This window comes from Aplidium turbinatum, chromosome 3 (genome assembly GCF_918807975.1).
Source record: "Aplidium turbinatum chromosome 3, kaAplTurb1.1, whole genome shotgun sequence".
Taxonomy (NCBI): domain Eukaryota; kingdom Metazoa; phylum Chordata; class Ascidiacea; order Aplousobranchia; family Polyclinidae; genus Aplidium; species Aplidium turbinatum.
The window spans coordinates 44,423,356-44,449,275 of record NC_137474.1 but is presented as its reverse complement, the minus strand read 5'-3'; the positions used below and the strand labels follow the sequence as shown (position 1 = coordinate 44,449,275).

The 25,920-nt window shown below is 39.1% G+C and overlaps 1 protein-coding gene across 2 annotated transcripts in view; it reads right to left on the bottom strand.

Moving 5' to 3' along the window:
• LOC145767615 (uncharacterized) overlaps nucleotides 1–25,920 on the bottom strand; it is a 111,553-nt gene that overhangs the window by 12,163 nt on the left and 73,470 nt on the right. For both annotated transcript variants that reach the window (XM_082579468.1, XM_082579467.1), the window contains exon 3: nucleotides 16,853–17,014. In XM_082579468.1, coding sequence (XP_082435594.1) covers nucleotides 16,853–17,014 — 162 coding nt within the window. The remainder of the gene's footprint in view (nucleotides 1–16,852; nucleotides 17,015–25,920) is intronic.

Genomic DNA, 25,920 nt, shown 5'->3' with positions numbered 1-25,920 from the left:
TTTTTTTTAAGTTTAAGATAAGATATAGCGATAATGCTCATTTATCATCTCATTATCGAGTAATGATACAAGTATCCGCTATGCAAAGAACAATGGCACGGAAAGGCATCATGCTATTTTATAATCATGTAATATAACTTACTGTGATGGAGAATTTTGTGTCGTGAATATTATTTTGAGGCAAAAATAGAACATTATAATTAGGCTAAAAGCGAATAGCATACATTGGTATATTGCAAAGTGTGCAGTAGATTACATGACCTTAAAAGGGCACCATTGCCCCCTCTTCCCCCCCATCCACAGAAATTTGAGGGCAGGGGGGCATCCGCTCCCCCTGCTCCACCCCGGTTCCGGCGCCCCTGCGCATATTGTCCTTTCCAAGTGAAAACATGCGTTCCACACCAGCGCTGGTTGGTATTGGTGTGTTGTATTTCAAAAACAAGTTGAAAATGTTTAGTCGGAAAGGTATCACTGTTCCAAGCGTGCTGTGATAGTTTAGCAAGTATAAATCATTAAAATGAAGGAATTAAGCATTAAAATGAGTAGCCTAAACTGAACATTCAAGAATACATTTCAAAAACAATTACCGAAAAAAAAATGTTTTCAATGGCGCTGGCAAGGCCCAAAGTCCAGTGTTTCATTTATTTTCATTTTTTTCAAAATGACCAAAACGTTCAAACACTGCTCGAGAATACGTAATAAAAGACAGCAATAACAAAAGCCACGTTACCACATCTGATGTTTTGAGCAAACTGTCTGCTGTTTTGATGTTGATATGCGCTGTTTTGATGTACATACATAGCCTACAGTCAAATCGCCCGCAGTAACAATTATTGCGAGATCGGTTGATTGCTGGTCTTTTGTTACGTAGACTGTACAGTCGCACGCTTCGTTGCTCAGGCCCGATCTAGCTTTGAAAGCTCTGACAAAAGCACGCGCACAATGGTGGTCAGACCGCAATGGGGCAAAATTTTATTGAAAATCGTTTTATGGTAGCATGTTAAACACAACGAACGTGGAAAATCGCCAAGTCAAGTTTTTCCTTTAGTACCCCTTTAACGAGGTCCACTGCACCAACATCGCTCTTTTCAGGGGCATAGAGCTCTTGAAATAAAGTAGGCTATATTCAACGTCCGCGATGCCATTCATGGATTTTTCGCTTTCTGTCTCTGATCCCTCGTTCTCAATACATGGGTGATCACCATTTGGCGAACTTCTTCCGCATGTATTCCAGGGAGTCATTCCAACCAACGCAAAAACTGGTAATTCGGATCAGTCGCGCTGCCCAGAATACATTGTGAAACTCTTATTGTGAAACGAGATTTTCCATGAAAACAAAAAATGACGCTTAGCGCTTGACGCTTAAAATCGGCAAAATAGTTGACGGCGCTATCACTTCCGTCAACTGAAAAATAAATTGACGGCGCTAGCCTCAGCGTCAACAAAAAGTTGACGCCGTCAAATTGACGGCGTCAACGTACAACACTGCCAATACCAAAGCAAACAGAACACAGGTTCATCACTATATCATTTGCAAGATTTCTGTGATGAGCCATGTCAGATTCTCTTCCAGAAGAAAGAATGCTATTTAGATCAAAACCTGATGTGACTTCACACAGCCAAAAGAACTTTACACCATATTTGCTCGGTTTCGATGGCATGTATGTTCTTCCATAAATTTTGCCTCGATATCTGACCAGTTGTTTAGCCACAGTCAATGCTTCCTCAGGGATGTAGACGTAACGGAAACTACTACCCATACACGTCTCGAATAGCAGCTAACCTGTCGTTCTTTTGCCTTTCTGGTCGATTGCGATGGTTTTCAAAACGAATGCATCGTGGCAGAAATGTGAATCGATTTAGTGCCATAGCTACTCAATAAAATGGCCTACTATCAAGAGGATCCCACAATCGACGTAAATCGGTGAAGTTATCTCTTTCCAAGCCAGCACGCATCATGATTACAAGACCTGACTCAACTTCTTCAATCGTGAAGTTGTTTTTGTGTACAGAATTACGCAACAGCTTACATTCGTGTCTCACGTCCCTTGCTTTTCTGTTCGTCTCACGTACTATCTGAAGTATAATTTCAGGCCGATAAAATAATTTGAAGGCATCCACTTCATGTTCAGGAGCAGCATTAATCCGAGGCTATTGCGTCAATATATTTCTTCTTCTGAGCCTGCCTGGAAAACGATTTGCATAATAGGTTGCATTGCCAGCTGTTATTGGTAGGCTACTTGTCTTCATCTTTGAAGAACCATCATTAGATTTTTGATCTGCATCACTACCAGTCTCGTCATCTTCACTTCCTTTCTCAAAGATATCTATATCGGACAGTTCTTCCTCTTCCTAAGGTAGTTTATCAATATCTGGTATGGACTCACATTCACTACTACTTGTAGCCTCAGTATTAGAGTCGCTATCAACATCATCAGAAGTTATTTGCAAGTGTCTTAGGGCCTCTTCAAATGAAAATATTCTTTGTCTGTCAATCAGTAAATTTGCACCTTACTGTAATTAACCGAAACAACATTTGAATTCCAAATAGTTAGTATGTCATACCAAATATCTTCTCAGAGCTACTGTAGTTAGTGCAAAGGCTAGTTAGTGCTAACGTTCCGACACAACTGCTTAGACAGTATTTTTTTTCTGAGTTATATCAACTGACAATCTATAACTCCTTCTAGTCAGACAGTGATTCACTAAATACACGTGCAACTTTCTTGTAAGGTGCCCGTTATCACTTTGTGATAACTATTGCTTGGTGGCTTTAAATTCCAAACTTCTATTGTTTCTGATTGTTGACATTGTGTCAACAGATGTGTCGATTAAGGTAAAGTGCTAATAACTCACTGTGGAAACGATTTAACGTTTTGAAATCGCTACAGAAATAAGCTACTCAGAAGTTCTCCTTTGTCACTGAATGTTGCTGAGCTAGTGCATAAAGGACGAGAGCAATGTCACAAAAAATCGATGTTGACAAAATTTCAATGCATGTGCTGATAAGGGTTAAAACTAATTTTCAGTTGTAAATTATGGAACATAAAGTTTGCAGCTCGTTAGTTAATGTTTCTTTTGATTTATCAATCATACAAACTGAAAGTTTGCAGCTTGTTAAAAATATGTTTGGTTGTTGGATTGTGCAATTAAAAGTATGTGATTTGTTAAAACTATGTTTCAGTTTAATAAAAATTAAGTTTGTGATTGATTTTTCGTGTATATGTTATTAGAACAAAACTGTCAATTTAAAATTTGTCAAAACTTCTTTTTAGTTAAACTTAACTATTTTTTTTTTTATTTAAAATAAATTTTCGTGTGTATGTTGTTTGAATAAAACTTTTTAGTTTACGATTGATTATTATTTTACGATTTTTCTTGTATTACAAATAACAATCACCACTACAGAAAGAATAAAAGAAAAGTGTTGCCATTGTTGTTTCAATCTTACAAAGTACAGTAAGCTAAATGCAAAACGCCAAACAGAAAATTTGGAGCCAAAACAATATGAAAAAGCCAAAATAAGGCCAAAAGGCCAAACTCAATTTTTTTGGCCAAACGATTTCAAAAAGGGCCAAATTTGTGAAGTCTAGCCGTAAAAGGGCCAACCTGGCAACTCTGATAATAATGACCAACACACTAACAGAGTCAACAGCCTGTAGAATGTGTAGACACTTTTATTATAAGACATATGTATGGTTTGTACATCATAGACTGTCACAATCAATGTGCAAGGTCTCGCGATGGGTTGCTTTGTATCTTGATCGAACGCGCTGTTTTAATTATGGAATTCTTGAGCGGTATGTTATTATCGGTCAATGACCAGTAGTAACCTTTGATTGTGAAATCGTTGTTATGTAACGTAGTTCTAGATCATTCTGTAAGATGCGAACCTCGAACATTCTGTTGTTTTCTCAATCACCAAATATCGTTTGTCATGATGTCACAAGGATGTTTACCAATGGATCTCTGATTGCGAAATCATTATTATGCAATGGATTTTCTATAATCGTTTACCCTACGTGGCAATCTAGAGACTTCTGTTGTTTACGGCTTAATGCAGCTTGACAGAACAATGGGTCTTTATGATGTAACATTACGTAACCTTCTCGAAGTTACTAGACCGAACGACTCTCTATAAATACTGGTGTAATTTGCGTAATTGATTATTATGAGTTGATTACGAGTTGATTATGTGTTTATTATGAAAGTTGTGTTCTGAGTTGTGGATTGGTAGTTGGTGCAGAAATTATTGTTGATTGAGAGTTGAAGTAATTGAATATAAGTAGATGAGAGTTGGTGCTGATATAAATTTGTGTTCGAAATTAGAGTTATTTGAGAAGCCGTTCGTTAAAGTCCTTCAAAACTATTCAGTATCATTTCACTAGTAGAACTATTCGACATTTGTTTGACTGCTTTTCGGTTATACCCATTAAACTACGTCATTGAACCTTTCCAAGTCTTTTTCCTAGTAAGAGATAGAAAGAAAACGTGACATAGACACCTTTAAGGAACTACAACAAAATATCACAACCTTCAAGTTTCTGTTTCATAATTATGAAGTTTAAAACTGTGTTCAAGATCTTGTTTGTGTGTTATTATCATCAAGTGTAATTATGTGTTGCAACAACTGGTTTCATAGCTGTTCATTGGGGTGTTCTCATTCCATAAAAAATAAACAACGTTAAATGTTTAGCTATTATTAACATCATATAAAGAACGTACAAATTATTTATGCAAACCCAAATGACAAAAGTTACATTTTTTTTAACCAAGCCGTTATTCTTACAATCTTTAACCGATATTATATCAACAAAAATAATTTCCAAGTTAGTTATATTTATCAAAATTACTATCAATGATTACCTAAAACCACTGTTTCAATGATCTCTATCAAACAAATGCTTAGCAAAATGATAAACACGATAAGTTACACAGATCTAAACTGAACACAACTAAAACAGGAGGTTCTATATGTCTTAATTTAGTGGTTGTGTATTGAGTTGTATCGTCATGTCATTATCATTGAGTGGTTTAGTTGTAATAGGCATCATAACACAAAATCGTAAATGTTATTCCTGCATGATAAGCCTAAAGTTACGTTGTTTTGACCAAGCTATTACTCCAAGTTAGTTACATGTTGTATCAAACGTTACTATAAAGGTTTAGCTGAAACCACTGTTTTAGCGAAACGTAGACCTAAAGAAATAAAGGTTTACCGAAATCAACATAAACCGAAACGAAGATTAACCGAAATAGAGATATCAAAATGCATTATTTATTAAGTTTTTGGATCAGTCATGGATTATCATATATATAAGTAACTAATAAGCGACTAAGCACCCCTTTGACCATTTACTTTACAATAAACTAAAAGCAAGCCACTGATTAATAGAATCAAAGTATAGCGAAATTAACTAACCTATACAAGCCAACAAAAAAAACAAACAGTGAAACCTCATTGATTTACCGAAATAACATATCCAGCAAGAACAAAACACAGCATTCGGAAAGATCTGGAATCTAGCCAATAGACCCACCTACTAGAATCAATAGTGAAAACTCCATTCTTACAAACAAAACACTTTTACGAAAACACATGGCTACACCCAAACCGACAAAAATTTAACAAAACCTTTATAAAATTATCTTAAATAAACCCCGCATATTAACCAATCTATTAACTTTACATGCTTTACAGTTATAGAAACACCGACGATCACATTACTCGCTGACTTTTTAATGTAATCCGCTAAACCAAAACTGCTTTTTTTCTAACATTCTTGGGGTTTTATGCTGATTCAACGTCTAATTTAAAAACTTGGGAACATGTTTCAGCTTTAATTATTCCATAACCAACTCAATCTTAATCTTTGCTTACATGTTTCGGTATAAATTATTACGTCTAACGTTAACTGATATACTCTGACAAGGAGAGGCAACACAACAAAATAGATATATTAAAACAGGCTATGAATTCAATACGCAACGCTTGCTTATTGAACAAGTCTACTACAGGATGCAAACCAAGTTACGTCATATCCTGACACACGCAAAAAAGTTTGAGATTTTCACTCTGTTTAGTGAATCAACATCCTTTTGCATTAATTTAACATTCGTATCGAACAATCGAATAAACTTGAGAATCCACAAGACCAAGCCACCAACAGTTCTGTAGAGCTAATTGAAACGACTTCATCAGTACTGACAAAATGAAATTTGTTTTTAAAGATCCTTGTTACCAAATATATATTCTGTTCTCATGTAGTCCCTACTTGTGTAAAATATAATTGATCTTACAGTAACAACAATTTATCAAATACTAAACGAAAAGACATGCAAAGATAACCAACAAAAACAATTACTGCCGAACTTGTGAACAAAAAATTGATACATGTCCTGCTGAAATGTAACCACGGCGGTACCTGAAGTGTAATTTCTGTGCAACACTTAAGGGCTCTAGGTATATTTAAGACTTATGTTTATATGAAAAAAAGATTGTTTTATTGCTTTATCTGTGAAAAAATTAAAAACATGTATTTGAACTACAAACTATAAACCACTAACTAATCTAACAATAAGTCACATTAAATCGCAAGTAAAACAAACATAATTAATTAAGTATTGAAGAGGTACTTTAAACTAAACATTATCATACTTTTACATGAATACAGGAATATTCATCATAGCACATGACTAGGAAACTGTGTTCCGAAAGCTAGTGCAACTTACTATTGCCACAGCAAACTCGCAGCATCAGGCTAAGACAGATCGTTTAAATCTACCTTGTGAATTAAACTATATAATTATTCATAAAAATTCCCCTTAAAAAAATCCCCTATAAAATTTGATCAAACCGAAAACCGACGGGAAAAACGTCATATCCTACTCTCCAGCGCCACCGCAAACCCACCGGAAAACAAAACGTCATATACTGCTCTCTAACGCCACCGGAAACTGTTTGGGGCTCCTATCCATCCTCTCTCACTACTCAGGTGGCATAGAACGGCCGATAGCAAACGTTTCAAAGATATTAACGGCCTCTCAGAGAAACTATAGACAAATTCAAAAAGAGGCTTTGTCGATAATTTTTGCTCTAAAGAAATTTTATCAATATCTTTTTGGTAGATCTTTCATTTTAATCACTGATCATAAATCATTGCTTAGTCTTTTTGGCCTGACCAAATCGACACCCTCTTTAGTAGCAAATCGTTTGGCTTGTTGGGCACTCTTTTTGTCGCAATTTACCTACACTATTGAGTACAGGAAGACGAAGGATCATCAAAACGCTGATGTTTTGAGTCGCTTACCAGCAGGAGGGATAAAGTCTTCGATGAAAAGGAAAGTGCGATAACATTGACATCGTCTGCGCTATCGATGCTTTGGATTTGCAGGTCCAGACCCCAAATGCTGCCCCACTACGTACAGAATCTTCTAAAGATCCTATTTCCACAGTAATGCGTTTTATTCATGAAGGAGTAGGGCCAAGTCTTCTCCCCAAGACCCGGTCGAACCGTTTCGTAAGTATGCAGACTCTCTTTCTACTTGTTACGGATGTCTACTTTACGGTTTCAGAGTGGTCAAGGACCTTTCGCATTGAGAGAATGAAGCAGTTGGCAAGAACATCCGTTTACTGGCTAAACAGCAATCGAGACATAACGGAACTTTGTCACAAGTGTAGTAACTGTGGCGAGTACCAACCGCAAGCTAAATCCCAGGTCCAATCATGGACGGTTCCAGAATCACCGTGGAGTCGCTTACACATAGATCATGCGTTAGAATTCATAGGTTACCATTGTTTACTCAGCATTGATGCTTTTTCTAAATACCCATGTATTCATGCTACCGCTTTCTTATCATCAACAACTACTATCAACCTGCTAGAAGAAGATTTTGCTCATTTCGGCTATCCCCATACTATAGTTACCGATAATGCTACTACTTTTAAATCAGCAGAATTCCAAACTTTTTGTAAGGAGAGGGGTATGGTGCACATCACGAATGCCCCTTACCATCCGGAAACCAATGGAGCGGCGGAGCACCTCATATGTACGTTCAAGCAAGCACTTCACAAATCTTCCCTACCCCCGAAGCAGGCAGTCTTGGAATTCTTACAGCAGTATTGACGGACATCCACTCCGAGTGGCTACTCTCCAAGCCAATTACTCAACAATCGTCAGATTCGAACCAAGATCGACACGTTTCTCCCCACATTGTCTCAAGTGGTACCCAGACAAAACACTCGCAACACGGACGCCTCCGAAGGTACGAAACGACATTTAAAACCAGGAGACCCCTGCTATGCGCTATCCTTTACTCCACGACGGAGCCAGGACCCTTGTTGGGTTCCAGCCGAGGTAATTAAGCGACAGGGCAGCCGAATCTTCCTGGTACGTTTATTGCCACATGGTCCGACATGGAGGCGTCATATGGATCAACTACAACCTCGCTATGCATCATCGGAAAAGCAGGAGCCGGGAGAATCTCCTGCACCAATGGTCGACTCTTCCGCTGTCTCCTCCTCAGCTCGACCGGATTCGGACGAGACACCTACTTTACCAGAATTCGGGCCACACAAACATGAAGGTCGAGCCGTCGTCGCAGATCTCCGGCTCGTTTCCGAGTTTGAGTTGTATTGTTTAACACTTTGCTCCTCAAAGGAAGGCCAGATTTGGCCCCCCTCATATTTCCGTTGATTATTTAAAGCACAGTAACGCCATGCACTTGGTTTTTCTTGACTTTTCCTAAAATTGCCAGGCGGATATGATGGTATTAAATTTGATGCTAAAAGTTGTGTAGTTTTCTTGTAAATTCAAGATTTTGGTGAATTTTTGCTATTTCTAGCTAACTTCCAGCAAAGCGTGAAATGGATTACATTGCGATAACAAGCCATAAGCTCATAATTGCTTCATGCATCGATATGCGCGAGCAGAGAGAAACATCTTCTTGTTTTCCTTTGTTTGGTTTGACCCCGGTTTGACCTCAATAATACAAAGCGCTTTATTTCTTATGCTACAAACGAAAAGTCAGTGACCACAAAGCTGTTAATTAGAAACAATAATAGCAAGCGTTTTTTGCGTTATCAGCAGCTCTACAAAGAAGAATAGCAATCCACGATCAAAATAATAGGCTATTTATGTGGGCCACAAACTATTCAAAACAGTCGTTTCAAGCAGATAATATTCATTGACGAATAAAAAACGTTACAATAAGAAATCTTCTCTTGGGAGAAGGCACGAAAACCTGGTTTCGAAATAAACGTTCTACGGAAATGCTCTCATTGACAAAACTTGCAATTGAGGAAATGTATCGCTGCAAATGCTTTTGGGAGAAGCCGGAGAAATAGCGTTTTTGCAAACAGTAATTGTGAGATACACTCAAAATTATGATGATAGGCTCCATTTACACGTAGCAGCTAACTCGATGGCGTCCCTTCCCTGCTTTATGTCGCCTACTTGTTGTTATGTCCTGCATTTTTGTTTCACTGTGTGTTGTTCCAAAGAGCGTAAAATAAAGATGATAATGCCTCATCTACATTACGAAATATTTTGTAATGTAGACGAGGCATAAAGTTAGGCGTCACATAAGACAAACAACAAATCAGCTTTCTTGATCATTGATTCAACATCTGAATACGTTGCACCAATGTACATTATAAGCGGCCGGCTATTGTGAAGACTCGCCATTTATAAACGATCCGATCATACCAAAAGTGGAACAAACTAGTGGATCAAAGAATGAATAAACAATGCTGAGAAAACTAAATCTAAGTGACGAACAATACCGATGTCTTCATTTATCTTGGAAAAATGCTGCCTAAACTTATCAACAAAAAATACCGTAAATAACGGCAAGGATCCCGAAAGCAGAATTTGCTCGACTTGATTCTGGGCGGTTAGTGTAACAGCTTAGGGGAAGACACTACCTGAAATGATGCACCACACAAAAGATTTTCAATGAAGACTGAGTCTAAAAACTGATGTGGATTGTGCTGCACAATGACTTCAAGTTTAGGACAGAAGAGGCAAAAAATATCACGATAAAAATAACGACCTTGTGGGAAATTTTCGAGAATCATAACACGATGCAAATACCATAAACGCGTAGTTTGCTTGCTGCTCTAAGCTGGCCGGCAACCACAAAGGTAGACAATACAGGCAGTTTATAATTCCATAATAGCGCAATAAACATTATAAATACGTAAACCGACAATTTTCTTTTACAAACGTTTTACATGTAATAGTAAATTTTCTCCCAACAAATTTTTTGTGAAGTGCTTGCTAACCACGGTTTTGTAAAATAATTCATCATTATTATTTTTTACTTCTCGGATATTGTAAAATGTCATCATCAAAATCACAAAAAAAATTTCATTACTTCAATGTAGTAGGCCTAAGAATTTTTTATAGAATTGTAGCCACGTTGTTTCAACAATGAAGCCATTTTTTGGCAATATAAAGTTATAGAAAATAATTTGCAATCATGCAAATGTTTGGAAAGAATCTAGGAAGTCTTCTCACAATCTGGCACAAAATAATTATGTTTATTGTATCTCTGCAATATTTTTTACGACAAACTTTGAAGCTTCGTTATTATCATTATTATCTTTGAAGTCAAAAGTTAATTTTTTTTAGCCAGAAACATAATCGCTGCCTTGCTGATGTTGTCGCCTTTACGCGTATTTTTTGTGGTTCAAACAATAAGGACCCAGTCAGCAATCCAGTCCTTTTTCATTGATTCAACATTTGCAAACGTTAAATTTATGTAGATTTGCTGACTGTGGGTTATTTCACCTTTCCTTTGTTTACGCATGTTCCTCAATTCGCTGTTGCATTGTTTCGACGCTGGCGGACTATAAATGTATTTTCAAATTGATTGACACAATCTTCAATAAATAGTGATCTTCGAACTTAGCTTTGTTGATGTAAATGCTGTATTTTTTGTGGATGTAATTTATGAGTCATGTTTATAAACACCCGTAAGCGAAATGACTTATGATGTAGCCTGCATGATATTTGTGATGCGACTTGACACAAATCCACAATTTCAAAAGCACTTAATTTGAACTTGGAAATTTCAGATAGTTTTCAACAATTTGTTCAATTGTCTTCTCTCTACTAAAAATATTCATGCTACAAACTCAATTGTAGACCTAAAATACACAAACGAAGATGTAAACAGCTATTCAAGCAGGCTAAGGTGTTACTTATGAGAAATTTAGTTCCATAAAACTAGAAGCTAGCCATGAGTTTCGGAATGCATTAGTTTAGGACAAAAATGTAAGACAACAAACGCAGTTTTGTTTTTTTTCAAATTCGTGTAACAAAATTACTCTGATTGTAACTATTTTAGAATCAGTGAGTAGCTTACAATAAGATTTGCTCGCAAGTCGTAAATCTTTATCAATGCAATGAGTCGGCACACCGCACACACACTTCGTGCGGTCGATCGAGCTCTTTGTCACTCAGAACTTTGCATGAAATCGGATTAGCACGGTAATTAAATAGCGGCAAGTTAAATCAAAAATGTCGTTTTTGGAAACCTTTGCCAAAATTGAAATATCAAGTTTAACCTATAAAATTTTAAAATAATGACTTTTCAAACTTATAGACAAATGATTTGTTTTCACACCTGTGCAACTTTTGTTGAAATAACACCAGCGGATAACACGTAACAGCTGATTGAATTTGATCCAAAAACGGCCCCTCCTTGAGCAGTTAACTTCCAAAAAAACGTTGAAAAGCAAAGGGTTAATTCGGTGTCCTGTTAATTTTTTATCTTTGTGTATAAAAATTATCGGGGAGGTGTTATAATCGCCGTTTAATTTACGTTGATGTTATGTAACTTGTGATCTGCCTCACTACATAATCACATTCAGAGTTTTCTGGTACAGACGTTGGAATTGATTTCCACCGCACTGCGCCTGTAATCATTTAAGCGTTCTGTACCACGTTTTTCATTTGCATGCCTTGCGTTTCCTTGTTGATATATATTGCGTTACTTTTGTTCAATCAAGTGAGTAAGTACAAGAGGTCAGTGGTTTTTCATTTACTTGTTTGACGAAATATTATTACTTGTTGGCGACCTGACTTACTTCATGTCTGAAAATACAACATTTCCAAGATTCTACCTCAGTGGTTCCCAAACTTTTTAGGCTTAGGGTATCTTTCAAAATATTTTGTGGCACGCCATATCTGAAAAACAATCATTCACTGCGAATTCAGCTGGTTGTTGGAACAAACCTCAACCGTTTCATATCAAAGACTTTAAAAAATGGTAAACTTCTCTACCTGACTTTCAAATCTACAGTAATGTAATGTGGAGAAAAGTAAGAAAGTTTGCTTGTTGTGCGTTAGGAACAGTGCTTTTGAAATCAGTGTGAAACTTAATAGGTCTATAGGCCTATACTGCTCTTTGCTTAGCAGAAAAAATTGGCAAAAACCATTCCATGCACAACATTCACTTACTAAACTACAATCGACAATCAACAAAACTTGTATTGGCGTTGATACCACAAATCCAACAATGTAAGAGTGTCAGACTAAGGATTTGAGACCACAAAATATCATATACGCTAAGATATGACAAAAATTGCCCTTAATGATGTAACAAAAACAATCGTGTATGAAAATTTTTGTCAGCAACAATGATCCTAGCTGAACTTTTGAAAAAACGAATATGAGAAATAACTCCCCGCATCCCACTGTATTGGAAATGGTACCCCGATTGGGAAAATGTTTTCTTCAGCATTCACTATATAACTTGACTTACTTTTAAGCTAAGACAGCGGTGAGTATGTTCGCAATAACAATTTTAGACCAAAGATGTTTCGAAATTTCGAAATATTGTGTAGTGTATATCGAGGAAAATTCCATATCTTGTTTTTGTTTTGACCTAATTTTTTTAGTGGATGATTTTGTATCGTTTTGTTTCGAAATTCAAGTCATATCGAATAGACACAAAACGCATCATTATCAAACAGTTTCAAAGGTCTAAATGACTTTACCAATCCTCACATCCCCTTACTTATTATATATATTTCCCTGCAAGGAATATAAGTAAGTGCGATGCTTAACACTTGCAAGGGAAAATCCTGGTATACTGAGGTTCCTCCGGCAGAGATTATTGACATTGTGGATTCGTGCGTCACTGCGTACTTGGAAAAACCAGGTACCTTCCATCGCATTGAACGGAATGAGACTGCAGTTAACAATGGTGGGCACTTTAACATGCAGATATCCAATCCAACCAAGAACCATTAACCAATCAGAAGATACGCTATTGATGACGTCATCAAGGTTGCGTTTAGGAAGAACAAAGGAAAAATGAAAATTCTAGCTAAATTAAGTCATCGGTTTGCCATCGGTTGACTTGGCGCAGAGGATTAGGGCGGTGGTAGTCATTGCATTGACGTGGGATTAATTCCCACCACTGCTATAGCTTTTTTTTCTTCTGTTATTACCGAACAAAGTTCAAAGTAATAATCAACTCACTGGCTGAATGCTGGAATGGTCACAATTGGACAGACAACGTAACATCTGATTGGTTCGTGGTTGGATTGGATATCTGCATGCTAAAGTGCCTACCGTTAACAATAGCTTCATTGTCTTGAGACGTGGCCATGTGGTTAAAACGGCACACTGGAGATCGTGATACAATCTTGAAGGAGGTTCGATTGGCGAAGTTCGGTGAAACTGGAGTATGGCGTTTTCCATTTTCGTTCGATCGTGGCTTTAATGAATTCACAAATTCTCACATTCCCTTAATGCACTTTTTTCTTACTTTTAAATAGTTTTACTATAATTTAACGCAAGAATCCAACAAAAAACACAAATTCTAAACAGCGCATAAAACAAGGGCGACTGTACAGTATGTTGGACTTAGTGGAATAGTAAGTAAAGGAATTTGTGAGTCGGTACAGCAAAAGCTTCACGCAAACGTTTAAGGTTAAAAATTAAGATTTTAAGTTTGTCTCAAACTTCAAAAATCGTTTGTACACATCGAGTGAAACAAAAGCTTATCCGGCGTGTTATACTAGAATGGAGAACAACAGAAGTGGGAGATGGATAACAAAAAAGTTACGAAAAGAGATGATAGAAAGCAAGAAATGGTATCATATTTTTGGACCTAGCACCAGAATATTCAAGTGATCTTCAATGCCTTTAACGGCTTGTGAGGAGCACTGCAACTGTTATGTTGTCTTTGAAAATAATTTCCAAAAAACTCAACCACAAAATCTCGCGCTTTATTAAGGTCGTCACTTATTACTGAAAGTCTGTAATACATTCTGACTTCAACCAATTTTAGTCAACATCGAGTTTCTTAAAGTAATTTACAACAGCTGACGCAAGCCTCATTGCAGTAACGTCAAATTCTGCAGCTACCTGATAAACTTTCATAGATGCATACAGCACACGTAATGCCATGTGCTCAATCAGTCTTTGATTTTGCACATTTTGTATGCTAAATACAATTATTGTGTTGTCATAGGCTATATGCCTGGCAATGTGACCCTGAAGTCCGCAGTATGTGGCCACTTTTGTTACTATTTTGTGAGCTTGTTCAAAGTTTTGCTTAATCTAACATACTTTTAAAGAAATTTTGAAGATTCAAAGCCTTAGTTTTGTTTCGAAGTTTTGGAATATTTTGCTTTATTTCGACATAAATTCGTATGTCTTTATTTCGTTTTGTTTTAACCAAACAAAAGTCGCAGAAAACTTCCTGCGTGTCTGATTTTGAGAATTTTTAACTTTACATTTTCCTTTAAACGAAAAACGGTTTCACTTGTGATATTCAATTTTACTTTTTTAATTTTTAACTTACTAAAATTTTATTTACAAATTTTTAATAACTCCAGCTTCTTGATCATTTTGCTTGACTGAATGTTTTAAAATAAATTAACAGATAAACGCAATTTTTACCTTACTACTAAATAGTATCTTGGTTAATTCAAAATATTTCTTCGTTTGTGCTTCGATCAGAATTAATTGAAACACAAAAAATGACTATTTAGTTTTGTATTAAAAATAATAAATATAAAATATAAAGTGAACGAAATTAAAAAAAAATTGTTAGTATTACTCAGTGATGATGATGATGATGGCGTATGAGCGATCTTTCCAGGCTAGATTGGAGGGCAGGAAATCTTCAGCCACTCAGCAGTCTCGTCGTCCAGGATTCTCAGACCATGCGCATCGTGTGGAGGCCGGTGGATTAGGCAGTGGTGGATGATATGGTCTGCGGTCTGTTCCGTGGCACCACACTCGCATTCTGGTGAAGGAGCCAGGCCCCACTTGTGCATGTCCGAACGAAAGCGGCCGACGCCAGTTCGCAGGCGGTTAAGCCTGACCCACGCAAGCCTTGCGAGGGACATCCCTGGTGGACGGGGATCGGCGTCGGGTATGAAGTCACGGAGCGTGGAGGTGTGATTTTGCCACTCCGTGTTCCACATGTGGTTCGTCCAGTGTGCCGCACTTAAACCAAGTTCTTTTGCGTTCTTAAGGAGTTGTTGTGGGGCAGGCACAAAGGGGCGTCTTGATTTCAACCGCTGCTTTATAGGTGGTGGTCTCTTGAGTGTTGCATGGAGGAGATGGTCGGGGTCCAAAGCGCGGCGAGCGAGAGAAATCGTGGCTCCTTTACGGCGTAGCTCAGCGGGTTGGATGCCTGCTAGGATGGGTAGGCAGTCCGTTGGAGTGGGATGCAGGCATCCAGTCACAGTACGCAGTGCGTCGTTGATGGCGGTATCAATCTGGTGGGTGTGAGAACTACGACACCAGACCGGCGCGCAGTACTCAGCGGTGGAATGAACAAGGGCTAGGGTAGCTGTACGAAGAGTTTTAGCACCAGCTCCCCAGCCGGAACCCGCCAATCGCCTCAAAAGTGCGACGCGTGTAGATAGTTTTTTGCGCAGTGACTTCAAGTGCCGGCGGTACGTGAGTGACCTGTCCAGGGTTATGCCAAGGTATGTAGGTTCGGTACAATAGGGAAGGCGTTCCCCATCAATCTTGATGTTTATCTCACGCTGTGCCTCCCGGTTGTTAAGGTGGAAGGCCGCCGACACTGTCTTTGACTTGCTGAGCTGTAGCTTCCATTTCTGGAGGTATGCTGATAGTGTTTGCATGTCTTGGCTGAGGTTTCTCTCCACTGACTGCCAGTTTCCTGCTGAGTGCAGGAGTGCCAGGTCGTCTGCGTAAGCATATTTCCTGGAGATGGTGGGGGGCAAGTCGTAGGTGTATATGTTGAACAGGAGAGGAGCCAAGACTGAGCCCTGTGGGACGCCGTTTTTAAGTCGGCGTAGTCTGCTTCGACGACTGCTACCGGTTGTGAGGGTAAAACTGCGGTTTTGCACAAGTTCCATCATCATATGGACCATGTGTCTGTCAGGGAGCAGACGGAGTAACTTGCAGGTAAGGCCGCTATGCCATACAGTGTCATAGGCAGCCGTGAGATCAACAAACACGGCGCCAGCCTTCTTCTTAGCCGAGAAGCTGTCCTCAATGTCTTGGGTCATAAGTGTGACCTGATCTACGGTTGATCGTCCGTGTCGAAAACCAGCTTGTTCACGGGGGAGCTGCGGATCTATTATTGGTTCGACACGGGCGTAGATGAGTCTCTCGAGGATCTTGAAGGGGATGCAGAGCAGTGAGATTGGACGGTAACTCTTCGGGTCCCCTGGGGGCTTCTTCGGCTTAGGAACTGCAACCTAGGAACTGCACTCAGTGATCAAAGTAATTATTTGAAGAGAAATGTTAAGGATGAGAACATGCAGTTGGACTATGCTGCTACGAGCAAATCAAAATTCTTTTTATAATTACTAAATCACTAAACCATGTGATATCCAATCAATAATTACCGGGTTATCCATTGATTCAATCTTGTTTGCAATCATAGTGACCGCATGGTTGCTAAGTCCGCAAGCGTATAAATCCAAAAACTTCAGCTTTGGGATTACATTCAATAAAGAAGCAGTAGACTCATCACTGATTGGATTGACAGAAACAACGAGCTCATCAATCTACAACACACAAATGCATCATAATATAAACATATAAATTGTAAAATTCATATGATAAATAATATCGTTTATTGATGTTAAGATAACGTATAACTTATAATTTATTGCTAAAGCTTTGGGCATTCCAAACTTTGTAAATTTCGAGCATCTCGTAGTCTGCAATTTGTTCCTTTATGACAAACTCAAAAACCGAAAGACTTATCATTTATTGCTTGTACATATTTGAGTGGAACAAACAGACTCCAATGCGTAAATATTTTATAAGTAGCCTACTACACAATGTCGATGCAAATAAATATCAACGTCGGTAATAAAGCGACTGAATCATGTTGCGTTGATGATTCGGCCATATATACGCGCAAATAGGTTAATTTTTTAAGATATTCATGAGATGTTGTGCGGTTAATGCAAATAGTTATCTCGATATCAATCGCACGAATTTCTCTCTTATGGTCTTCTTTTTGCTTCATTTTGTTTATATACTTAGTTTCTTAGCGATAAACTTAAGTTTGCCAGGAAAACATTTTAATAATAAGTCGGTTTCCGGTTCAATTTTTTTTTCATTTTTTTTTTAATAAGGTAAATGAGTGCCTAGGAAGTCTGTGTTAAAACTACCATTAAATCTTTATTCAACTAGTCTACTATTAATTACGGTACTGCAATGGGAGGTAAAGAAGATTTGAGAGTCATGATGACAGATGTGTTGAACAGCTTGGCTCAAATCAAGGAAAAACAAAAGGTTCTCAAAGGTCAGTATGGTGACATAAATTCTGAAACTAAAACTGATACTAATCCCGTCCCTTTTGTTTCAGGTCCTAAAAAAATGCTGTTGAACGATTAGACAAACGGATAGATGACCTTGCTAAGAAGATTAGTGGAATATCTTCTGCCATACAAAACTTTGAAGAACAGCTGGACAAACAGGAACAGTATTCTCGGCGTGACTGCTTGATCATTTAAAACCCCACAATCCTATTTTACGCTTTTGCGGCGAAGCAACGCCTCGGGGTAGGATTAGAACGAATGTCCTAAAACGATATATTGGATAATTGGATCACACAGCGGGAGAAAAAGTTCCCACGACAATTAATTGCTGTAATGTAGGCAGTTTCATTAAAATGTCTAGCCACCTGGGACAAAATGCTTATTGTGAAGGGCAGAAAAGTAGAAAAAAGACCAGGCTAGGTTTAAAAAATTCGCAAAGAATAAAAGCTAAAAGTCAAGAAATTTCACATTTCTAGTATATTTCCTTCTGTGAAATATTTCACTACTAGAGTGGGGCGTCCTCATTTAACCCCGTGTCGTATTAAGATAGGGTTAATTACAATCTTGTGTGTGTTCGAACAATGCCCTTAGAATTGCGACTGCTTTCCACATTTCGCTGCTTTCCAGATAGAATAAACAAGTTTTATTCTGTTACCGAAAGTCTGTCCCTGATGTTTCGGCGATGCATTTTTACATTGAATCAACGTAACATGCTTGATCATTATTGTAACAATATGTTGCTTACTTTGATTGTGGCCTATCGCACAAACTACAAATGAAACATTACGATTTTTTCTTTTTCTGTGCTCTACCCTTGTTCGACGACATTGCCAAAGTACAGTAATAAATACGCTTGTTTTTTAGAAGATGCTGAAGCCCATCTTTATTTTTGATTTGATTCTTTTTGATGCATGTTGTACTCCCACAATCATAACAAAATTGCTCGATTATTGATTTTACAACGCCTTATCGTACCTTAGATTCTTGTAAGGATATTCACTTATATTTATCTCGTAGAGCGTCGATACAATATAATATAACACCTGTCATGCTACATACATAACGTGTTTTGTCAGCACCACGGTGTAATGAATTCTAGGTCATTGATTTTCGTTATGAGTTCATAGCGTCCCTACAATGAAGAATGAGAGGTACTTCAAGCGGTCCCATCATTGCCAAAAATCATTATACGTTTCACATATTTGTGTAATCGGTTGTAGCCGTCACATTATGCCAAATTACTGTCATTCAACCTATTTAGACAAAAATATAGATGAGTTTATATCGGACAGAAAAACAAAGTATCCTCGCTCATTCTAATTTCTTTGCGCAAAACTTATAAACTTTACAGCTATTTACGTCATTTTGATGTCGCATGGCACTTTGTAATTTATGAGATGAAGAATACTTTGAATAAGACACAAAGCATTCCTGATTATTGCGGCAAACTCTTGAATTATGTAAAATCGTAATGATGAATTCCTCTAAAGGTGCGATATAGATTATCTGCAACACGTTTGCAGTATATTTAGCTCTGGGAGTATTATGAGCAACTATTCAAATAAAACGACATCTACGATATGTTAGTATGCTAAATACCAACGTTGCGTACAGGAGTAATGTAGAAATGCACATAATACCATGGCGATATTACAAGTCAGGTTACATCATAATATGAAAAAAATATGTTTTATGGCCCAACTAATTTGATGTTGAAAAGGCCAGAAGTAAAGTAATAAACGTCGAAGCATAACCGTAGGAAAATATCACTAAGAAAATAAATCAATAGCTTTTTTTTTTTTTTTTTTTTTCGCTCAACGCTCAGAGTTCAAGATGGATACCACTACATCTTGCAGGTTTACAAATTTTCCATATGAAATGGATTTGTTTCCTGTCTCATCATTAGTGCGTCCGCTCCGGGAGCCATCCACACACCCAAACACTCAGCAGGCACACCATACTTACATGGAAGATACCTACCAGGGAGGCGAGGGACTCACTACGACCGAAGGGACCCACCTCGTTAGATGGTAATTTGTGGATGTAAATGTTTGGTTAGTGGCTGCCTCAAGCTGATCTGCCTGTCTCGACTTTCCTCTTGCTGATCTTTGGAGCAGTCTAGGAAAAGGCGGGTCAAGCATGGAGAACTAGCGCGTTTTGGTAGAGAGTTAATTTTAATTTTATTTGAGTTTGTTTGTGTGTGTGTGTGTATATCTTCTTGTGGCCCGCTTGAAGAAGGGCACCTGTTTGTGGGAGACGGGCCACTGCAGTCTGACACCTCATTTGGCGGAGATGCCAGAGAGGAGCGGCCAGAGGGAGGGTAGCTTTTGCTGATTCCAGAGTCGTCTTTGAATGGGCCGCTGCAATCCTGTCATCCCAGGGCGAGTGGGACAACGGAGAGGGACGGTTAAAGATCTCCCGCTGCAATCACTCTTCCGGCATCAGGCCGTTGGAGATGAGTGAGAGGGACGGGTTAAAGGTGGGTTGTTACGCCCTTGGCTGTCTAAGCTTCTTCAAAGATGATCTACGACCGTACTGTGCTAGTGAGACCCACCGCTGCAATCAGTCATCCCTACCACCGAGGACGACTGAGAGGGCGGTTGAAGAGTGGATCTCGACTGGTTCTTCTTTCTTCTGACCGTAGGAGGAGGTTTAGAAGGAGTAGAAATGTCAGATGACAAAGGAATGTTATGTTTTTGTGTTAGTCTTTTTATTTTTGTCATGATGACCCACAGGGCTTGAATGGTGGACCGTTTTGTGTCCTGTATATATGTGTCGCCTATGTCCAGAGATATCTTCTTTTGGATGATGGTGTGCTTGGCGACATTCATCATGGTCAAAAGAATCGGGTTGTTCTTCTGTCCGTCAGGGAATTGATTGTAGAGGATCATGTCCTTTGTTATTTCTATATCTTCTTTGGTTAGGTCAAGATATTGTTGTTTCAGGCGCTCCCATATTCCTAGCGCAAAGGAGCACTTGATGAGGACGTGGGCCACATTGTCTTCTGGTTTTCTGCAGAATTTGCAGTTTGTTATTTTGTCGGAATGTATTGATCTATTAAAATCTCCCCATTTGTATCCTCCATGTGCAATCCGAAAGGACATGGAGGATAGGTGAGGTGGAAGGAGGAGTTTGATTCCTTTGTTTTTCAAGAGGATCTCGTTCCAAAGAATCGTCTTTCCATTTTGATCAATCTTGTCAGTTTTCTTTTCATATTGCGTTTTGAGATTGAGATAGATGTTTTTGTAGGAAGTATTTTCCCAGTCGTGTTTCAAGCCTTTGAGTTTGCAAAAGGACTTGAAGATATCCGCATACATTTCGTTTGGAATTGGGGCATACGGAATGCTGTTGGAGAACAGATGAGGATTAATGTGTCTCATTCTGTAGCTCAAATTGAACATGGCCCATTCGTGCCAGATTTCGGTGGCGTCTTCTAGTGAAAAGAGGTGGCGAATTCTGTCGATGCGGCTTGTTTGAAATTTTGATTGGATGTCCACTAGGGTGGCTCGTTTTTGAACTTTTTTTTTTAATTCTTTCGGGGTAGTGGGGAAATGGTGCCAATGAGTGAGAAAACAATCATGACAAAATTTGAGATTTGTAAAAAATTGTCTTTAGCCTCCTCATGGGGCCCAAAAATCGAAAAATGGGGTCAAAAACGCAATTTGTTTTTTAAATATTTTTAGTTTGGGTAGATACAATATTGTTTAGATATATCTAATTAACCTAAGAAAAAAAATTGGAGTCATTTGAACTATTCCTTCAGCTTCCTCACAGCTTCTGAAAATTTTCATTTTGCTGAAAATTTTCGCATTTTTGTTTGTGGGTACATGATACATAATTGCGTTAGACATTTTGCCAGCTATAAAACGTCATTGTATTTCTCTTTATAGACCTGCCCTGAGCTGTTGCGTCATTTTTTAATGAAATTGGGTTAATTTGGTAGGAAAAAGTGACGTCTTTTATTTGAATTTACGTCACTGACGAAGTTTGTAGTTATGTAACCACAAACAAAAATGCAAAATTTTCAGCAAAATGAAAATTTTCAGAAGCTGTGAGGAAGCTGAAGGAATAGTTCAAATGACTTCAATTTTTTTTTATAGGTTATTTAGATATATCTAAACAATATTGTATCTACCCAAACTAAAAATATTTAAAAAAAAAAATTGCGTTTTTGACCCCATTTTTCGATTTTTGGGCCCCATGAGGAGGCTGAAGACAATTTTTTACAAAGCTCAAATTTTGTCATGATTGTTTTCTCACTCATTGGCACCATTTCCCCACTACCCCGAGAGAATTTAAAAAAAAAGTTCAAAAACGAGCCACCCTAATGTCCACCATGTTGATGCCTCCATCTTTGACAGGAGGAAATGTCTTGCTTCTCTGGAGCTGTTCAATTGGCGAAGGATGCCAGAGGAAGCCGAATAGGATTTTGTTCAGTTCTTTGATGTGTTGTTGTGTTGGCATCAGGACTCTGCTCAGATGCAGAGTGACGGGTACCAAGAGGGTGTTGATGATGGAGATCTTTCCATAGAGGGAGAGTCTTCTTGGTTTGTGGATGTTGGCGATCATCTGTGTTTTCTAGATGGCGGTCTGCCAGTTCATCTTGTCGAGTTCTGTTTTGTTTGTGCCTAGCCAGATGCCCAGGATCTTGACGTTGTTCAAGATCGCAGCTTCTAGAAAGAGTTGCTGAGCTCTTTGGGCCAGGTCAGGTTTGAACCCCAGGATCTGGGTCTTTCCCTGGTTCACTTTCTGGCCGGACATCGTCTGGTAGATGGCTAGTTCTTTGTTGATTTCTTTCAGAGATGGAATGTCTCTTGTGATGAATGTGGTGTCGTCCGCATATTGCTGGATTTTGATTGTCAACTTGGAAAAGCGAAAACCATTGATCAGATGGTTTTTCTCTATGCGTCGGGTGAGAACGTCGGCACAGATTATGAAATAGAGCATGCTGAGGGGACAACCCTGTCGTATGCCCCTTTTAACGTTTATTCGTTTTGTTAAAGCTCCATTGATTTCTATCTTGCTTTTTGTTTTGTGGTACACTAATGACAGGTAATTCATCATTATTGGTTTTACGCCGAGTTTCTTCAAGATTCCATAGAGGAAGGAGTGACTAACTCTATCGAAAGCTTTTTCAAACTCAGGTATCATGATGTACAAATCCCTGTGTTGTGTTTGAGAAGCTTCCAGGGCAGCTTGTATATTCATTGTGACATGCTCTATTCTGCGGTTTGGCAACCCACATTTCTGATTTGGACAAATCAGGTTTGTGATCATGGGTGTGAGTCTGTTGGAGAGGATTTTGCTCAAGATCTTGTAGTCTGTGTTGAGCAGAGAGATCGGTCTCCAATTTTTGAGCTTTTCTTTTTCACCTTTTTTAAAGATTAACTTCACTTTTGCTTCTCTCATTGAGGGAGTCATTGTTTTTCTCAAGTAGCAATTTGTAAGCATCTCTAGAATGTCGTGTTTCAGGAAGTGCCAGCATTTTTGGTAGAATAATGAGCCGAGACCATCTGATCCAGGTGCAGAATCCTTGTTAAGAGAATCGATGGCGGTTTTTACTTCTTTTAGACTGATCAGCTGTTCCGCTTGTTCAGCTGCGTCTTCCTCAATTTTGGCCTCTCCAAGAATGTTTAAGTAGTTGTTTTGTTCTTGAGAGTTTATGTTGTCTTTTACACCCCATAGGGAGTGGTAGAAGCCGTGAACTTCTTTGAGTATGTCTTCTTTCTTGGTGAGAGTTGTGTTGTTTGCATCGTGTATCTCAGTGATAGAGCTACTTTTACAATTTTGTTCCTCGGTTTTGAAGAAGCTTTTAGATGGCTCTTCATTGCTAGTTGGGATAGTTCTGGATCTGATTTGCGATCCGACTGCTTTATAATCGTAGAAGTTGTTGATTTTCTCCAAGAATTCCGGGCGACGATCTTCCATGACGTGGTCTGGATGAGCGTCCAGAGTGTGGAGCATACTTTTCGCTTGATTGTAATCTTCTCTACGCTTGAGTGCGACATCTTGCGAGAGTTCGATCAGTCGATTTTTCAACATTTTCTTGCCATGATCCCAGGTTATAAGCATGTCTGGTGGTTCTATTTGTGGTACGTTTATAGTCCAGTTTTCCCAAGCCGTTTCGAGCTCTGTTATGACGTGAGCATATTCTAATATGCTGTTATTGATTTTGTATGAATATTCACCCCATTTGGTGTGTCGTTGATATTGGAGATGAATTATTGGTAATGTGCAGTGGTCTGATGATGTGAAGTATTCATGTTTGATGTTATGATAATTTTCAAGTGTATGTTCATTTATGTATATTCTATCTATTCTGGTCTTTCTATTGTGGTCTTTGTGTTTGTATGTGAACAGCTTTTTGTATGGATGTTCTTGTCTGAATATGTCTGTCACTTGGTTATGACGTATGAGTGTTCTAAATGATGTTTTATCTTGTGTAGTTTTGAAGTTTTGCGGCTTAGCAGTGTCCAACGGGTCAAGGATCACGTTAAAATCACCAAGTAAGACCACATGTTCATGTTCATACTCCAGCATAGCCTCGGAGAGTAGCTCAATACAGGACTTTCTCTCTCCGATGCTCTGCGGAAGGTATGCATTGAATATGTTTATGTTATTTTTACCACATTTGATGTTGAGGTGATGTATTCGATTTTGTAATATGTTGTGGTGTGTGATTTCGGACCTATCGTGTATGTCCTTCTTCACGATGAACATTGTCCCTGCATAGAAGTGGGCTCTATCAGGTTCTATGTTAGTGTATGTTATGTAATTGTTATGTTGAGCCCACGTCTCAAGTTGATCGGTGGGGATTCTGTGTGTTTCTTGTATTGCCAGTACAGAGAGTCTGTGAGATGTAAAGAAGTTTTTGACATCTCGCAATTTCTTGGATATTCCGTTGATGTTCATTGAGCCAACCTTGAGGTTGCCCAGTCCGGCGTCCGAATCGTCACTCTCCGTATCTGCGAACATGATTATAGATAGAGAAAGCAGCAGGTTAAATTTTAAGAAGTTGGACTAGGTCGTGTGGATGGCTGGATCGTCATCTGAGTCCGTAAGCTCGCCCATCGAACTGAAGACATTTCGATAGGGAGGAGAAGTCCCGGGCAGTCCAGCCCGCAGAGACTCTCTCGAAGAAATGGACTCCGAGTCAGTTGACGTGTTGTCTTTGTCAACTGAGATCGGCGCATCCTTGGAGCTGGCGTGGGATGCGTCGTGATCTCTGGGATTCATCGTCTTCGGAGATTCAAGTTGGGTAACCGATCTCCGCGTGTGAGCGAGTGCTTTTGGAGTCGATGTCTTGGACTCTGTGTTGGACCTGGGCTTATCCAATTCAGTATCTGACGAGAAGATGCTGCGCACGTGGGTTTTGGGTTTGTGTTTTCCTCCTTTGCCTACGGTGGTAAAGCCATCGTCGCTCGTGGGGGGAGGTCTTCCTCTTCCTGTTGTTTGGGGCGGGGGGGGGGGGGTTCTGCCTCTTCCTCTTCCCCTTCCTCTTCCACTACACATTTCCCGGAACTTTTCTCTTGCGTCACATCCAGGCTTGTGAAGGCCTGTTGATCGGCAAACATGGCAGGGGAGATGGTACCTGGCCGGTGACGAATTCCGGGAGCGCTTTGAGTATACTTTGTCGCTCCTGTCCCGGGAGTGTTTTGTTCTTTTTTTAGGCGTCCGGTTTCTGGTCGGCTTGGACGCCCGGTCACTGGGTGGATCAGTTTTGGACGCCCCGTCTCGATGTGGATTGGCCTGGGTCTTTTTCGGTTTCGTGGGGCACTTTGACGTTAGGTGTCCCCGGACTTTGCAAATCTGGCAGAGTGGCAAATGTCCTTCTCCAGGCTTGGTGATGGAGATCCATTCACCAAACATCTGCACCTTCTCTGGGATGTTATCGAGTTTAGTGTTCTGCAGGTAAACATGCAGAAACTCGTTGCAGATGGTGGGGTGCTGCTTATGTCTACCTTTGGTCATCTGGTAGACTTTCCCCAGTTTGCTTGGCAAGCAAACTCGTTGATTAAATCCAGATTCCACTCGCCTGGCACTGGATATAAAGTAATCACGTCGCATGGTGGCGTAGAGCGCCATGCTTTGATTACGTAATCAACTTCCTTGTGCCTGTAGGTCACGTGTGACTGATGGTC